At 44.9% G+C, this 17,263-nt stretch overlaps 1 protein-coding gene across 1 annotated transcript; it reads right to left on the bottom strand.

The window, feature by feature from the left end:
* Positions 1-8,479: 8,479 nt before the first annotated feature.
* Positions 8,480-17,233, bottom strand: CTHRC1 (collagen triple helix repeat containing 1). Its single transcript, XM_059671997.1, has 4 exons — positions 16,910-17,233; positions 13,314-13,535; positions 10,125-10,341; positions 8,480-8,806 (listed from the first exon to the last, which is right to left on the bottom strand). The coding sequence occupies exons 1-4, from the start codon at positions 17,078-17,080 to the stop codon at positions 8,664-8,666; spliced, it is 753 nt and encodes a 250-aa protein (XP_059527980.1). The 5' UTR covers positions 17,081-17,233; the 3' UTR covers positions 8,480-8,663.
* Positions 17,234-17,263: the final 30 nt, after the last annotated feature.

Raw genomic sequence — 17,263 nt, forward strand, 5'->3', positions numbered from 1 at the left:
TGGTCTTGTATACTTGTTTCAGATAGAGGAGTGTGGATGGGAGAGTTGGAAGGGGTCGACCTCAGCGAAGGTACCTCAAAACAGTGTACCTCCCCCGCGCTGCGTATCCTGCGGCCCGCCCACCTGGGCTGCGTCTCCCATCACCCGACCAACTGACACCCCCCCCCCCCACTTCTTCTAACACCACTTCAAAATAGACTCACCCCGGCCCAAAACCGACTTCTGTGCATGGGCCACGAAGTTTCAATCGCACTGTACGTGCGTGCCCGCACGTGGTATTTTGCGGAAGAGCCACACCCAAGGGGCCAAAGAGCCGCATGTGGCTCACGAGCCGCAGTTTGCCGACCACTGCCTTAGGCAAATAATTTTACTTCTGTTCATCTCAAGTTTTCTCATCTGTAAAATGTGTCTTAGATCAGTTCCTTCATAGAAACACCTGAGCTGGGGATTCTTGGGCAGGTGACTTACTTATTGAGGGAGTGCTCTTAGGGAAAATATGTAATGGAATAAAGAAAACAGGATCCAGTAGGGGAAGAAGAGGTTTCTGAATTCCAGCCACAGCCTGACCCTATAGTGTATTCTGCAGTATGGATTGGACCCCATAGGTTGTCCTGCCCAGAGTTGAGGGGCTGAGCTATTATGCTCCCACATCAGGCAGTCATTACTGCCTGCAGTGAGGGGAGGAAGAGCAGGAGGGGTAGCTAGGTGCCTCTGCTCAGCTAAGGGCAATTCTCCAAATAAGGTGAGGTATGAGGTGTTAGCAGCCAACACCTGCTGCTGCTGGGCTATGGGTGCACCAGCCCTGGGTGGGCCATCAACAGAATCTACCACAAATGAGGATATTAAAAATACATAGGCATAATTAATGCTCAATTAATATTTGGCAAAGGAGGCAAGAGCATACAATGGAGTAAAGACAGACTCTTCAATAAAAGATGTTGGGAAAATTGGACAGATAAATGCAAAAAAAATGAAACTAGACCACCAATTTACACCATACACAAGAATAAACTCAAAATTGATAAACGACTTAAATCAGAGGTTCTCAACCTGTGGGTCGCGACCCCTTTGGCGGTTGAATGACCCTGTCACAGGGGTCGCCTAAGACCATCCTGCATGTCAGATATTTACGTTATGATTCATAACAGTAGCAACATTACAGTTATGAAGTAGCAACGAAAATAATTTTATGGTTGGGTCACAACATGAGGGACTGTATTTAAAGGACCAGAAGGTTGAGAACCACTGACTTAAATGTAAATCGTGAAACCATAAGAATCTTAGAGAAAGCATAGGCACCAAAATCTCAGACATCTCTTCGTAGCAATGTTGATCAATACTTCTCCCAGCGGTTCTCAACCTGTGGGTCGTGACCATCGGAAAACACATATAGCATATCAGATATTAACATTACGATTCATAACAGTAGCAAAATTACAGTTATGAAGTAGCAATGAAAATAATTTTATGGTTGGGGGTCACCACAACATGAGGAACTGTATTAAAGAGTCGTGGCATTAGGAAGGTTGAGAACCACTGTTAGGGCAAAGGAATTTAGGGAGAAAATAAATAAATGGTACTATATCAAAAGTTTCTGCACCGCAAAAGAAATTATTAACAAAATGAAAAGAGAGCCCATTGCATGGGAGGACATATTTGCCAATGATATATCTGATAAAGGGTGAATTTCCAGAATATATAAGAAACTCATACAACTTAACAAAAGGAAGACAATCCAATTAAAAAATGGGCAAAAGACGTAAATGGACACTTCTCCAAAGTGGATATACAAATGGCCAAGAGACATGAAAAAATGCTCAAAGTCACTAATCATCAGAGATATGCAATCTAAAATGACAATGAGGTACCATCTCACACCTGTCAGAATGGCTACCATCAACAAATCAACAAAGGACAAATGCTGGCAAGGATGTGGAGCAAAGGGAACCCTCGTGCACTGCTGGTGGGAATGCAGACTGGTGCAGCCCCTGTGGAAAGGAGTATGGAGTTTCCTCAAAAAATTAAAAATGGAACTGTCATTTGACCCAGTGACCCCCACTTCTAGGAATGCATCCTAAGAAACCCCAAACACCAATCAGCAATTTACAATAGCTAAGATTTAGAAATAGCCCAAGTGCCCAACAGTAGATGACTGGATAAAAAAGCTGTAGTACATTTACCCAATGGAATACTACAAGGCAGTAAAAAAAAGAAGGACCTCTTACCATTTGCAACAGCAGGGAGGAGAGTATGATGCTAAGTGAAATAAGCCAGTCAGAGAAAGACAAGTATCACATGATCTCACTCATATGTGGAATCTAATGAACAAAATAAACTTTTGAACAAAATAGATCCAGAGACACAGAAGCACGGAACAGAAGCATGACAAATTTCAGGAGGAAGGCGGGGTGGGTGGGGAGAGGTAACCAGGGAATTTATACGCATATGTGCATAGCGCATGGACTCAGACAGTAGTGTGTTGTTAAGGCCTCAAAGGGGCAGGGGCAGGGTAGAGAGGGTCAACGGAGGGAAAAACAATACTTTCAACAATAAAGATTAAAAAAAAATGGGAAAAGTACATAGGTTTAGGGTGACGGACAGGATTAAATGGATTAATCCAAGTGCTGGGCTGGTAAACATTAGCAGGGGCCAGACCTTGCAGGCCATGGTAAGGGGTTTAGGTTGCATTAGAGCTCATTCTGTGTGGAGAAACTACTAGGAGACAGGCAAGAAGCAGGGTACTAGTCAGACTAGCTAGGAATCTGGTGGTAGTGTGGACCTGGCTAATGGCATTGGAGGTAGTTTATAGCCTGGAGGGATGAGAATAGGATTTATGGAGGAGAAAATATTTAAGCAGGGCCTTGACATAGTTCAAAGGGAACCTTGGAACCATGGGAAAGAAGCACAGGTGACATGTCTTGAGCAGTGAGTTGACACCGAGGTAATGAAATGGAAGACAAAGCTGAAAGATTGGGACCCAAACAGGAGAACTCTCAGAGCTTTATTAAACCTGTTTGGGTTTTTTGATGGATAAAGAAAAATGAGAAAAATGAATGGAACAGAGAGATATGGCTACATTTTGGGGGTAACAAAGGAAGGCCAATCAGATAGGAGGAGCACACTCAGAAAGAAGGGGTTATCAACCATGTACATGTTCCATATAAGCTTAAGCTTTAACCACCCAGAAAAAGGATTGTAAATCACATTATATGAGATTCTGGGTCAGCTCTCACCCCGAGCACACGTACCTCTGTAGTTTCAATTGGGTGAACCATTAAATGTCCCTTTACTTTGTAAAGCAGACTCAGTTGGGTTTTCCCATTACTTATTGCAACCGAAAGCTCCCTATGTGACAGAGAATCTGGGGCAGAGACCCTACAGTCGGCCACTTCCCCATCCATGATGCTGGGCAGCTCTTGATTCTGTGGAAACTGATGTCACCTTTATTCAAAGTGAGACTTTGGGACCCTTACATATGTTGTGTAGGTGCTTTAGAATGTTTTTAGTTTTATAGGAAAACGTTATGTTACTTAGTATTTATGGAAATTAAAAATTATTCAAGTCACCACGAAAAACATAAAAGAAGATTGACCAGTAGACTTAGAAAAACAGCTGAAATCTGCTTATGGTAAAAAGGCCCAACTGTACAAAAGTCAGGTGATTGGGAAGTTCTCCCTAGGTATTTTCTGAGATCGAATATTACAGGGCTGTATGTTTATATTAAATTTTAATATATGTTCATTATGAGATGATGAGGCTTGTTCTACTAAAGGCTAGGAAGTGATCAAATCAGTTCACATTCAACATGTCAAAAGAAAAAGCAACAAGCTGCTTTTGTTAAGTGATTCACATTAACCTCTTCCCCACCCAGGGTCTAAACTAATTCAGAAATAGACAAGAGGTAAGTGTGGCATGAAATATAATCTCTATTAGCGATAAAGCTGAAATCAGAGAATGAGGCTTATCTACCACATATATAAAAGCCTAAGCGACTGAACAACCAGAATGACAGGTCAACTGGTCGCTATGACACACACTGACCACCAGGGGGCAGATGCTCAACACAGGAGCTGCCCCATGGTGGTCAGTGCGCTCCCACAGTGGGAATGCTGCTCAGCTGACTGACCCATCCTGGTAGCCCACCAGCCCTGCGGCAGCCACTCCCTCCCTCAGTAGTCCTACAGGTCTGATCTCCAGAGAATGGGCCAGGTACCAACAGACCAGCACCACCGGCACTCAGGCACCACAGCCACATCCCCTCCCTAGACACTCCTCAAGGAAGAAAGGATATAACAGTGGCCGCCAGGTGGCTCCCGACAACCAGTGTGAACATCAGCGGGATGGATCCGGATCCCGCCTGCGCAGAGGGCCGATCACATCCCCCCTCTACCCCCGGACCCCACCCATACACGAATTCGTGCACCAGGCCTCTAGTGTCTGTATAAAAGTAGGTTTCCTTATACCAAGCCCCAGAATCACACAGGCATACCCATCCAGCCACAGACAACAATGGACCACGATGATTTTACAGCCTGCCCTTGTAAAACAGGGCAAGGAGGAGGGGGGAGAAGGGGAGAGAAAGAATGCATGCTCTCCATGAGCATCTTATTCCCAAGGAGAGAAGAAAGAGTGCTGCTCACGCTCACTTCCTTGTCCCAAACTCACCAAGTAATCACAGCTCTAGGAATCTAGGTACAACCAGGAGACAGAACACGGTAAGTTTAACAGGAGAAGCTAAAATAATTGTTAAAGTAGGATAGAGTAATAAAAATATGTTAAGAGAACTGTAACTGGTACCCTAGGGCTGAGGGAGCGTCCCCAAGGGAGGACAAGCATGGAAGAGGCGCCCTCTGGCACTCAGACGCCATTGAAGAAGGTGTGGTTGCAGGCCACTGGCTGGTGGGAAAGTTTGCTGGTTTGCCGGCCTGGAGCTGGTTCAGAATCACCTGAGAAGCAGGAAATGCGCCTCTGGGACACAAGCAAGGCAAGGCTGGTGAGCAGGCTGCAGAGGAAGTTAGGACGTTCTGCAGGTGCAAAGCCAGGAGCAGACCTTTTCCACATTGGAAAGGCCTCGGGAACAGCGCCGTAGGAGACTGGCAAGCTAAGACGGGTGGTGGGGGGGGGGGGGGGGGTGCATGCCGGGGAGGTTGAGGCACTGCTAAAAACAGGAGGCCGGCCTGCCGCAAGGCTGGGCTGTGAGGTAGTCGAGGGCCTGTGCATTCTGGGTATGCAAACAGACCATCCGATGTCCACACACTGACACAAACACACACCACCAACAGTGTATGCAGCCAGAGCAAGAAGAAAATCATTTCAGGACACTGAAACCTCCAGTACCCTCTACTGAACGTGCTCATTCCAAAGGAGAAATGCCTAGAGCCCCAGTCATTATCCCAGAGCAGGAGGAATTTGGAGCTGGTAAGAGGCTCAATCGACTCCTTTGACTACTCATCTTCCACCTGCACCCTTCTAGAAGGTTTGAATTCCTGTACAACAGCAAAGCAATTTACTGTATTTTAGCCTCGCAAGATGCAGCTATCCTTCTGACAAGTGCCCTTCTCCCAAATGAGAAGACACAAGGCCCCAACAGTCATCAAATCCATTTTACCGGCTATGTTGATTACCACTCAAATTCAGTCATGGTCCCCGTGAAGATTCTGTTAACTAAACACTATGGTACTTTGTAAAGTGGACATCCACCAACTTTAACACATAAAATACAAATGGGAAGGAGGGGAAAGAAGAAAAGAGTTCGCATACATAAATAAACATGCCATATAACGAGAAATATGCAAAGCTACCACAGGCCGGGTCTTTTTAATTGGCCACAAGGAAAGTTGATATCTATAACCTTCCCCTTCAACTCCCCATCCCATAGTTTCCTCGCCCAGAGCCAGAACTCACAGCTCTGGGTGCCTTACCTGGTGGAGTGATCCAAACCTTTCTTCTCCAGGGGTCTGAATCCTCAAACATCCTGCCTTTTTCTGGTTCCTGGAAAACCACTAACCTTTACTGTTGGCATGAAGTTTTAGGAAAAACCTTATAATAAATTGCCCGAATTTAGAATCATTTGCTGGTTGAGGCAAACCAGCAAATTCCCCTGTCACCACTCAATGGCCCGCAACTGCACCTCCCCAAACAGCGTTTTCTAGCATGGTCCTCGTTGCTTCCGCCATAGCAGCAACCAATTTCCCTTGGTAATTGGGATCAGTCATTCCAATCAGTAGATTAACCTGTTTTTTGCCTGTTGGTTCAGTGGTATAAGGAGTGCAAATGGCCAGGCGGCAGTCTGTGGTACGCAGAATTCTAAGATGAACCCCATGATTCCTGCCCTCTGGTGTACACACCCTGTATAATTTCTCCATGTGCATTGTTGGGGCCTGCAAATGTAATTGGATATCACCTCCATCATTGTGTTTTATGGCAAAAGGGATTTTGCAGGTGTCATTAAGGTCCCTAATCAGTTAAATAAAATCCACATGGAGGTTATCCTGGGTGAGTCTGACTTACCTAATCAGGCAAGTCTTTCAAGACTTCGTTCCCTTGCCAGTTTAGAAGAAACACAGCCCTGTTGTGAGAGGAGGATCCACATGGCAAGTACCCGAGAGCAACCTCTAGGTCCAACGCTGCCTGCAGCTCTACCTACCGCTCCCGCCTCATTGTGCCTACCGCGGGCTCGCGCCTAATCAGTCCCAATCAGGAGAGGCTTGCGCTGTCACAGCAGGACTCGCCAGCCATGCGCCCAGTGTCTGGCGCCCTCCCAAGGGAAGTGGCCTGTGGGATCTGGCTGAAACTGGCTCTCCAACATCCCCCAAAGGGTCCCAGATTGCGAGAGGGCGCAGGCCAAGCTGAGGGGCCTCAGTGGTGCACGATTGAGCTGGGGAGGGACCGAGGGAGGGCTCCAGGTAGTGTCTGGCCCATCTTGTTCAGTTCTGATCTGCCAGATCCCAGCAGCAAGCTAACCTACCAGTCAGAGCATCTGCCCCCTGGTGATCAGTGCACGTCATAGCAGCGGTTGAGCAGCCTTAGCATATCATTAGCATATTACACTTTGATTGGTTGTTCTGCTGTTCAGTCTATTTGCATATTACCCTTTTATTATATAGGATGAACTCATGCATTTAAACATATTTGATGTGTTGTCAAACCATTGTTATTATCTTTATTTTTTTAAAATATTTTTTATTGATTTTTTACGGAGAGGAAGGGAGAGGGATAGAGAGCTAGAAACATCTATGAGAGAGAAACATCGATCAGCTGCCTCCTGCACACCTCCCACTGGGGATATGCCCGCAACCAAGGCACATGCCCCTGACCGGAATCGAACCTGGGACCTTTCAGTCCGCAGGCCAACGCTCCATCCACTGAGCCAAACCGGTTACGACTATTATCTTTATTAATGCTTAAATCATGTCATCTTTGCCAGTGGGAACCAATTCAAGTTGGCTCTTCGATCCTTGTGAATTGTCTTTGTTGTCCAGTATGCCAAGATGTTCCAGGCTCATATTGTACATTTCCTGCCTGAGAGCTGAAATCCACCCAAAATTCATGGGGCCGTAGTTCCGTTTAGTAGGAAATGGTATATAGAAATCACAATCTGGGCATTACTTAATTGGTCATTATTTCTAGACTTTTTAGTAAACAAAGCTAGAGCTTGTTGTTATGTTTTATAACTTTATTGAGATGAAGTACTTTATGAATTCATATTGATACTTAGAACTCAAGCACAGGATTTACTTAACTTTATCACTCTCGTACCTGGGCTTCCTTCATCATAATTCTTTCTGAACACAACTGGAATTGGTAGATCTTCCTTTGAATTATACTGCCCCCTTCAACAACTTTTATGGCAATCAACATATCACCTTTCATTTATTGTTATTTTTTATATGTATCTTACCCTCCCTACCAAATGGTAAGCAATTGGAGGCCAGAGACACATCTTTTTACTTTGTTCAATAGGTAAAATTCCTAAAGTGCTAGTATATTTCCTGACACGTAAGTTCCTTCTTCTTTATATCTCTCAAAATATGGAACAGTACTATACATAACTTTGTTATGTTTTTCTGGTATGTTCCATTTTATTTTTTATATACTTGCTTATTTATTTTAATTTATACTTATTGTTGAAAATATTACAGATGTCTCCCACTGACCCCCTCCACCCCACTCCCGCCCCCTTAAAATGAATACATACAAAATTAGGTTTATACTCAACTTTTCAGATATAAAGTACTAGACACTCTAATTTTATTAGGAATTAGGATAAAGATTAAAATTATTTGAAATAAGTTTTATTTCACAGATATAAAACAATTTTGAACATTTACAACTTGTACAAAGACTGGTAGCTTTTATATTTTAAAAAAGTGCTATACTAAGAGAATAGGAAAAATTAAAGACCACAATGACATTCTAAATTATAGGTCCCAGGAACGGGAATATGAAGAAAGTACACATTCTATTCAACTACAAAATCCTCAGACCATCTGAGTGAAGGAAAATGAATAATACTGGACTTGTGTGAAATCACACTTTGGTCTGTAAACACATTTAGACTTTGTTTTTCTTTCAGATGTCTACCTAAAAATTATATAAAATGTCACTAAAATTAGCCAGTCAAAGGTATACTAAAAAGAGGTAGGGAATGAAGATGAAAGAATTTATTTTGGCAGTTCTTCAATAATGATGCGAGACACTGAATTCCATCCAGTAGAGGCATCTCCTTTGGGGTAATCTGAACAAGTACCCACCCAGATGGCAACATCCACTAACCCGGCACCGATCCCTTCACAGAGTCCTTCCACTGCAAAACAGAGGTGAGAGGAACATCTTGAGAGGACAAAGACCTTTAGCTAGGTAGTAAATCCATTTAATGTACAGTGAATTAAAAATTCTAATACTTCATATGTGTTTTGTAAAAATAAATTCTGTTTTTCTTAGCACATAAATACTTTTAAAATACAAATATATACCCATTCTATGATATAAGCATAACAGGCATTTTTCTTACAGGTTTTAACCATAAAACCAGAATTTGTTTAGTTTAGTTACAGAGATGACTTAAAACAAAAAAGCAACTCATTTGATTAAACAAAGGAAGCCTTTACTTTTAAAAGTCAATACTTTGGTTTGATTTATAAGTATTTTTTATTTTAAAAAATTTTTTTATTGAATTTATTGTGGTGACATTGGTTAATAAAGTTATATAGGTTTCAAGTGTACAAATCTATAATGCATTGTATTATATATTGTATATATTCTATATATTGTACTGTGTGTTCACCATCCAAAGTCCAGTTTCTTTCCGTCACCATTTATGCCCTTTTAATCCTCTTCTACCTCCCCTGCCACCCCCCTCTTTCCCTCTCATAATCACCATACTGTTGTCTGTGTCTATGAATTGTTGGGGTTTTTTTCTTTAATTCCTTCACCCACCAACCTTCCTTCTGACAGCTGTCAGCCTGTACTCTTATCGATGGGTCTGTTTCTATTTTGTTTGTTAGCCTATTTTGTCCATTAGATTCCACATGTAAGTGATATCATATGGTGCTTGTCTTTCTCTGACTGGCTTATTTCACTTAGTATAATGCTCTCCAGGACCATCCATGCTGTCTCAAATGGTAAGATTTCCTTCTTTTTACAACTGCATAGTATTCCATTGTGTAAATGTACCACAGCTTTTTTATCCACTCATCTACTGATGGGCTATTGGCTATTGTAAATAACACTGCCACGAACATAGGGGTGCATGCATTCTTTCGAATCAGTGCTTCAGGTTTCTTTGGGTATATTCCCAGAAGTGGAAGCACTGGGTCATAATCAGGAGTTCCACTTTTAATTTTTTGAGGAAACTCCATACTGTTTCCCACAACAGCTGCACCAGTCCACATTCCCACCATCAGGTCACCTTCTATTCATCTTAATGCAGAAACTTAGGAATAACAACTCATGTCTGACATCCCACCCAACTGATTAACATATGAGGCTTCACACCATGGGTGGGAGATGCATTCTGGGCTAACAGTGTGCTGTCCTAGTTACCCAACATGACCGGGGACTCAAAACGAATCTTTGTCTCTAAAGACCTGAGACGCACTCTGCGATGTCACTATTCTACATACCAGAAGAGGTGCGATGGATGTTAATTGTTGAATTCAGTTCAGGGCTTCCTTGGTCCAAATAAATGATGGCTTCAATGGGAAGAGGCCCTGAACATTCAGCTCCGTTGAACGTGAAATACCAACGCTGGCAGCACGCGCTTCTGCACTTTAGCCGGAGAGAGCCGCTGAACAGGACTCGGAGCGCGCTGTTCGAGCGCATCTTTGTGAATGTGCACTCCTGCCACACACACAGGCGGGGGGCTCCGTTAGCACTCCCAAGTTTATTCAAAAAGATGCTTTCAAACTGGACTGTGACTCTTAACTACCCTTTACCCCAAGCTACATTTAAAACGTTTAACCTTTACAGAGGGAAAAAGATTTTCTGCAAGACAGGTAGGAGACTCTGAGATGAAGAACTCTTTTTTTTTTTTCACAGAGGAAGGGAGAGGGATAGAGAGTTAGAAACATCAATGAGAGAGAAACATCGATCAGTTGCCTCCTGCACACCCCACACTGGGGACGTGCCTGCAACCAAGGTACATGCCCTTGACCAGAATCGAACCTGGGATCCTTGAGTCCGCAGGCCGACGCTCTATCCACTGAGCCAAACCAGTTAGGGCATGAAGAACTCTTTATAAAATCAAGTTATGGTGTCCTTAGAATTACTCACCTCACTGAAAGTCTTTCAGTTTTACTAAAAACAGGTAGTCTTCAGAATTTAGACCAAATCAATCTCTATCTTTACTTTTTTTTTCATCCCAAAAATATTTCCTGAGCCCTATGTGCTGGATACTATAGATACAGCAGTACACAAAATAGAGTCTCTGCCCTCATGGAACATATATTTATTCTTGATCTATTTCTATTTGATCAGCAGCATACAGTATCACGGGTTCAAGCCTCGCTGGGGTTTTTAGTCTTTAAAACTATGTGACACAATGATAAGGCCCACATTTTTCCCCCCTCTAATTGGTCTTTGCAAAATTCATCAGTCAATTGGTTCATGGCCCTATCTTTTACTTGCAGAAGGCTCCCAAACCCTTCTGCCCACTGATAAAAGGAACTTGAAAACACATTAATAATTCAGAGACCATAGGGATAGCTTTTGGAGAGAACTCAGCAACTTTTGATGAACTACAACTTAAGAACTGGTCTGTCAATGTCAGGTGTTTAAAGAAGTAGGCAATATTTAAACAAAATGTGTTTTTAAGAAATCACAAATGAAACTAAAAATGGTCACGGTCACCAAAACCATGGAAGAACTTTTATGGAAATTCTATCACATGAAAATCAAATTAAGACAGTGGCAAAGTTTTTTACAGACAACACTAGAGGCCCAGTGCACGAATTTGGCCTGGCCTGCGTGATCGGGCTGAAACCGGCTCTCCAACACCCCCGAGGGGTCCTGGATTGCAAGAGTGCACAGGCCAGGCCAAGGGACCCCGCTGGTGCAGATTGGGCCGGGGAGGGACATGGGAGGTTGGCCAGCCAGGGAGGGACCATGGGAGGACTCCAGGGCATGTCTGGCCTGTCTTGCTCAGTCCCAATCAGCCATACCCCAGCAGCAAGCTAACCTACTGGTCAGAGCATCTGCCCCCTGGTAGTCAGTGCATGTCATAATGAGCAGTTGAGCAGCCTTAGCATATCATTAGCATATTATGCTTTGATTGGTTGAACAGCGACAGGTCAACCGGACACTTAGCATATTAGACTTTTATTATATAGGATAGCAGACATTTAACAGATGAGATAAGGATTGGGGATAACACATAAAGATTAAAACCTTAGAGTTTTATGAAAATAAAGTCTCTTCTTTTGCCTAGTGATAGTAGTGGTTAATATCATCAAGCAATATGTTGTGGATATGGAACCATGCACAGAGTTGGTTAACAAAGAAAGAAAGGCTTAGAAATAGCACCAACTTCTTCAACTCTATGAATCCCAGTGGACTTGCCAGTTACTTTGGAAGCAAACACAGATCAAAGTGACTGAGTCATTAGTCAAAATGCATTGCCAACCAGGCTATTGTGAATAGCTTGGCCCCTCAGTGTTGCAGAATAATGTACAATGGTCACTGTAGTCCCTCTCTGGTCCATTCCACTTCTCTCAGGCTGAGCAATGTTAAGCTAGGCCTCTACCCAGAATAAGGACAAATACCAAGGGCCTTGCCACTGCCAGACGATTCCCATCATGTGGTAAACTTCTTAGAAATTCTTCCCACCTTTATGTCTGGAGCCACAGCAGGATTTTTTCGACTAACTTAAATTTACTTCAGGATAGATTGGAAAGTTGCTTACTGTCCAATCTTGTGGACACAGACATGCATGCTCTCCCTTTTTGTTTGCATTTTTTAAAAATAGAGTAAGTTATTTGAGGTATTAGAGTTAAATGTCTTAGAAATATCTTTATAAAATTAACTCTGAGATGTTACCAACTTTTCTCATTAATTTTAAGTTAAAGTTACATGGTACCTCCTTAATTTAAAAAAAAAATATTTTCGTAAAAATAAATAACACAAAATCTCACCTAAAATTAACACTCAACTATGAAAACCCTTAATTTTTTTTGTGTGTGTGTGTTGTTGTTGTTTTGTTAATCCTCATCTGAGGATATTTTTTTCCATTGATTTTTTAAAATATATTTTTATTGATTTCAGAGAGGAAGGGAGAGGGAGAGAGAGAGATAGAAACATCAATGATGAGAGGGAATCATTGACTGGCTGCCTCCTGCACGCCCCCCTACTGAGGATCAAGCCCACAACCTGGGCATGTGCCCTAGGCTGGAATCGAACCCAAGACCCTTCAGACTGCAGGCCGACACTCTATCCACTGAGCCAAACCAGCTAGGGCTCCATTGATATTTAGTAAAAGGCGAAAGATTTATACGGTCTGAAGAGAACCCAGAGCATTCCATTGATATTTAGAGAAAAAATAAGGGAGGGAGGTGAGAGGAGGGGGAAGGAGGGAGGGAAAGAGAGAGAGAGAGAGAAACATTGATGTGAGAGAGACACATCTATTGGTTGCCCCCTGCACCCGCCTGAACCATGGCTGGGGATCAAACCTTCATCCCAGGCATGCGTGCCCTGGACTGTGAATCGAACCTGCAACCCTTAGGTGTGTGGGCCAATGCTTTGACCACTGAACAACACCAGCCAGGGGTGAAAACCTTTACGTTTTGCTTCAACTTTAGAATAATTCTGATTTTACTTACCGCAATTTTTCCAAGATCGATGCCATAATTCAGCGAATTCCATGAGCACTGCTTGTAGTTAGGTGTCCAGGACTCCTCGAAGGTTTCCCGCAGGCACTCCCCCTTTTCTCCTTTGAATCCATCCCGACCTGGGATCCCAGGGGTACCAGGAATGCCATTGGCCCCAGGGCTCCCGTCTCGACCAGGTACACCCGCAGGCCCTTGTAAGCACATTCCGTTATACTAGATCGGTGGGAAGAGGAAAGGAAGAGACGCTCTCACCACTCAAGATTCAAAAGACTCGATCTGATTAGAACCGCATTTATTCTGAGTCCTTGGAGGCCAGAATCCTTTCATACCCCTTGCTCGTGTTCTAGACGAGTTATTATAGAGAACTGACTTTAAAGCTATTTCTAACATACTGTGATTTCTTTAAGTTGCACAGACTTCACGTTTTTTTACGTGGAGGATGCGTCACGGGGTCACCCTTCTGAGCGTCACCCCACTCCTCCTCCCTGAGAGGGAGCAAATGACCTTATTGAAGGTGACTACTGGCCTCCAACAGGTGGCAGTGATCTCTCAAACAGCTTGAGGACTCTCTGTTTTCCTTGGCAGGGAGGGCAGCTGCGGGTCATGCAGAAGTTAAGCGCATGGATGCTAGAGCCTGGTTCTCTGGATTTTAACCCTGACTCCGCCACGACTAGCTCTGTGAGATAGTGCCAGCTGCTCGAGGTAGCAGTGCCTGCTTCCTTCTCTGTAAAATGCGGGAAATAACAAAGGTTCTTCCCTCTAGGGTTTGTATGAGATGTGAAATGATATGCAACGGGTGCTTAGAGGTGCCTGGTACACAGTAAACACTGCGTATGTCAGCCACGGTCACTCTCATTATCCCCCCAGAGCATGTGAGGCAGTGACGTGGGCAAGTGTGACCACTCCCTTGGGTGGGCCTTACCAGGGTCTAGATCTGGAGAAGACAGCATTAGCGAACCCTCCAGTTAGCACACAAAAGCCACACGCACCAGTGCAGTTACATCAGTGGGAAAGGTGGTATTTCGATCCCCATCTGTCTTATTCCTGAATGGGAACACTTATTAGACCCTCCAAATCTAGACCCAATCCACTTAAATGTTTACTTTAACAGTTTCCCATTTGTGTAGACTGTCACAATCCACATTTCTATACAACTATACTATCATTCTATATCAATACATTGTCCAATCAGAACAAAACACCAGGTTCCTTATATGTTAAAATAACTTCAAAGCTTATCTTTTAAGTTCCCCCTCTGGAAATAGACATGGTCGGATTCTAAAATCCAGTAACGACGCCTTATGTCTCTAATGTTCGCCCGTCAATTTGCTTTTCACACCACCAATTGAATTTTTGTTTTGACAGATGATTTTTGTGACGTTGATGAGTGCTCTTTTTCTGATTGTAAGGAAAAAAAGACACTGCCACTTATTTACTGCCAGAGAAATAGTAAGAAAAGCAACAAAACTGCAAAAGTATTAGAAAACATGCTAAAGTATAAAATAGTCTAAAACAGGGTAGTTAATTGTAGACAATTTTCATTACAGTAACTTCATTCGCTGACAGTAGCAGATACACGTAATGTTTGGACACAGGTTTCTAGTGAAAGAGGAGAAGCAATAAGACTCCTGATATTCTTTGATTTCTTGGTTGCCACAACTTGGAAGGAGAGATTGCTCTTAGCATCGACAAGGAGTAGAGGCTAGGGATGATGCTAAAAATGCTACAATGCACAGGGCAGCCCCCACAACAAAGACTCATCTGCCCCCAAATGTCTACACTGCCATGGTGGAGAATTTTTATCCACCTTTTAATCTAAAAATTGCATTTCCGAGACCACATCATTGTATTGAATTTGGTTTCACAGGTACCACATCAATCTTCTTGCACGTTAAAATGCTAACTCAGCCCACCTTTAGCACCTACCAGGGCCGGGTAAGATAAACATCTGTGGAATGAGCCCCTGTTTCTTTCACTGGACTGGCCACCAGGGGGCAGAACTTGCTGGAAGCTTGAAAGAAATGCTTTGAAAGATCCTGTACAAAGAAGTTGCTTTATAGAGTCTGTTGAAACTTTCTATGTGGACCTCTCTCCCCTCCCTCCCTCCCCTTCTCCCCCTCCAGCAAAACCAAATCCAAGCTACAGGATGCACCTGAGCCTGGCTGTGTAGTAAGCTTTTCCAAGTCAGGCTAGAGCTGTGGGAAACCGCAGGTTCTGTAAATCTTGGGAGGGAAAGAAAAAAATGGCTAGCTTGATGGGGAAAAGGGTTATGTTGTAGATCATAACTACAAATTCACAAAATGCAGACTCCACAGGAACCACATTCAGTTGGTACAGTTTAAAGCAATTTGGGCATTTAACATGGAACGGCAGCGCTGGACACAATTCTGCTTTGGGGAACAAAATTACACGGCACATCACCAGAAAGAGCCGTGTGAAATGGCAGGGATTTTTTTCTTCTCAGAGCTTTTGAATCTGGTTGACAGCTAGCTGCCTGGGAGCTTGGTTTATTAGCTGCATTTACAAGGGCAGCTTAACATATACAAAACAGGTTTGTTTTGTTTTTAAATTAAAAATGTCCCCTCCCGTGTCTTGCAATGCCTGTACACCATCCTTGTTTGCGATTAAGATTGATTTAAGGATTGACCATATTATGTGCCAAGGACTATGGTAGTTGTGACAGGATCACTCTCGCACTCCCCGTTTGTTGACTTTCAGAGGGAAAAAGCCTTAAGCAAACACACGTTCCCATAGATGAGCCCTTCCGAAAGCACTTGGGCTACTTATTTGCTCTCCTGGAAACGGTCTTCTCCCTCCGCTCAACTGTGATGCTGGTACCTGGTGACCACAGGGGAAGACCGGGGGTGTCAGAAAGCCCTGGCGGCCTATCTGTCCAACAGAACCATGAAGCGGGTCCTTGGAGGGTTAGTGCTGGGCCCTTCATTTCCCCTTCCGGCCATAAACCCTCAGAACCACCCCGGGCCCGGCGGGCTGTGGTCTCCAACCAAGTAAATTGCAGCCCATGCGCCCTGGGAGGATGACCCAACATGACTCATGGTCTTCAAGTTACAAAGCGCTGGAGGGAGGCTCTGCAAGGGTTTTTGCTCTCTCCGGCCGGCAGACGTGGCCACCAGTCCCCACAAAGGCCACGTTGCATGTCCCGGCCCAGCCCACCCAGGGAATCAGTTGGCCCGGGGTCTCCAAGCAGCTCCCGGGCCAACGTGCTCACCTCCCCACGCTCCGCACCCTCCTCTCGGGGCTGCTCTAAGCCTGGCCATCCTCACAATGGGGTGAAGGCCCGGGGGGCTCAGAGGCCAGGCATTACTGGGCAGATCCCTGTACTTTGGGGCATCCCACCCCTTGCATCTCCCCCGTCTTCCCCCATTCTGGTCTCCCCTGAGCGCCCCAGGTCACCAGCCACTACACGTAGCCCAGGTCCTTCCCTGCAAGTAGACTCGGACAAAGCAGGACACCCAGGCGCACGCGGTGAGACACACACACACACACACACACACACACACACACACACACACACACACACACACACACCCCGCACACCCCGCCTCCTCTCCGTCCCCCGCACTCACCAGGTCCACCACCTCCCGCTGCCGCAGCAGCGCTTTCTGCTTCACCTTGGGGGTCTCATTGGCGCTCGCCGGCGCCGGCAGCTGCAGCAGCAGGAGCAGCAGGAGCGGCAGGAGCGGCAGGAGGCCGAGGCGCCCCGGCCTGGGGGCGGCGGCGGGGGCCTGGGGGCGCATGGCGCGCGGCGGCCCCGGACACGCGGAGCGGGAGCTGGAGGAGCCCGGGAGCTCGGACGCGCTCAGAAGCTGGCCCCGCGGCGCTCCGAGGCGAGCGCAGGCTGCATCAATGCGCCTTTCACCGGCGCGCCTCCCCGCTCCCTCCCCACCCCTGGACACCCGGAGTTTCCATCCGGTCATAGG

Source organism: Myotis daubentonii, chromosome 17 (genome assembly GCF_963259705.1).
Source record: "Myotis daubentonii chromosome 17, mMyoDau2.1, whole genome shotgun sequence".
NCBI classification, from domain to species: Eukaryota; Metazoa; Chordata; class Mammalia; order Chiroptera; family Vespertilionidae; genus Myotis; species Myotis daubentonii.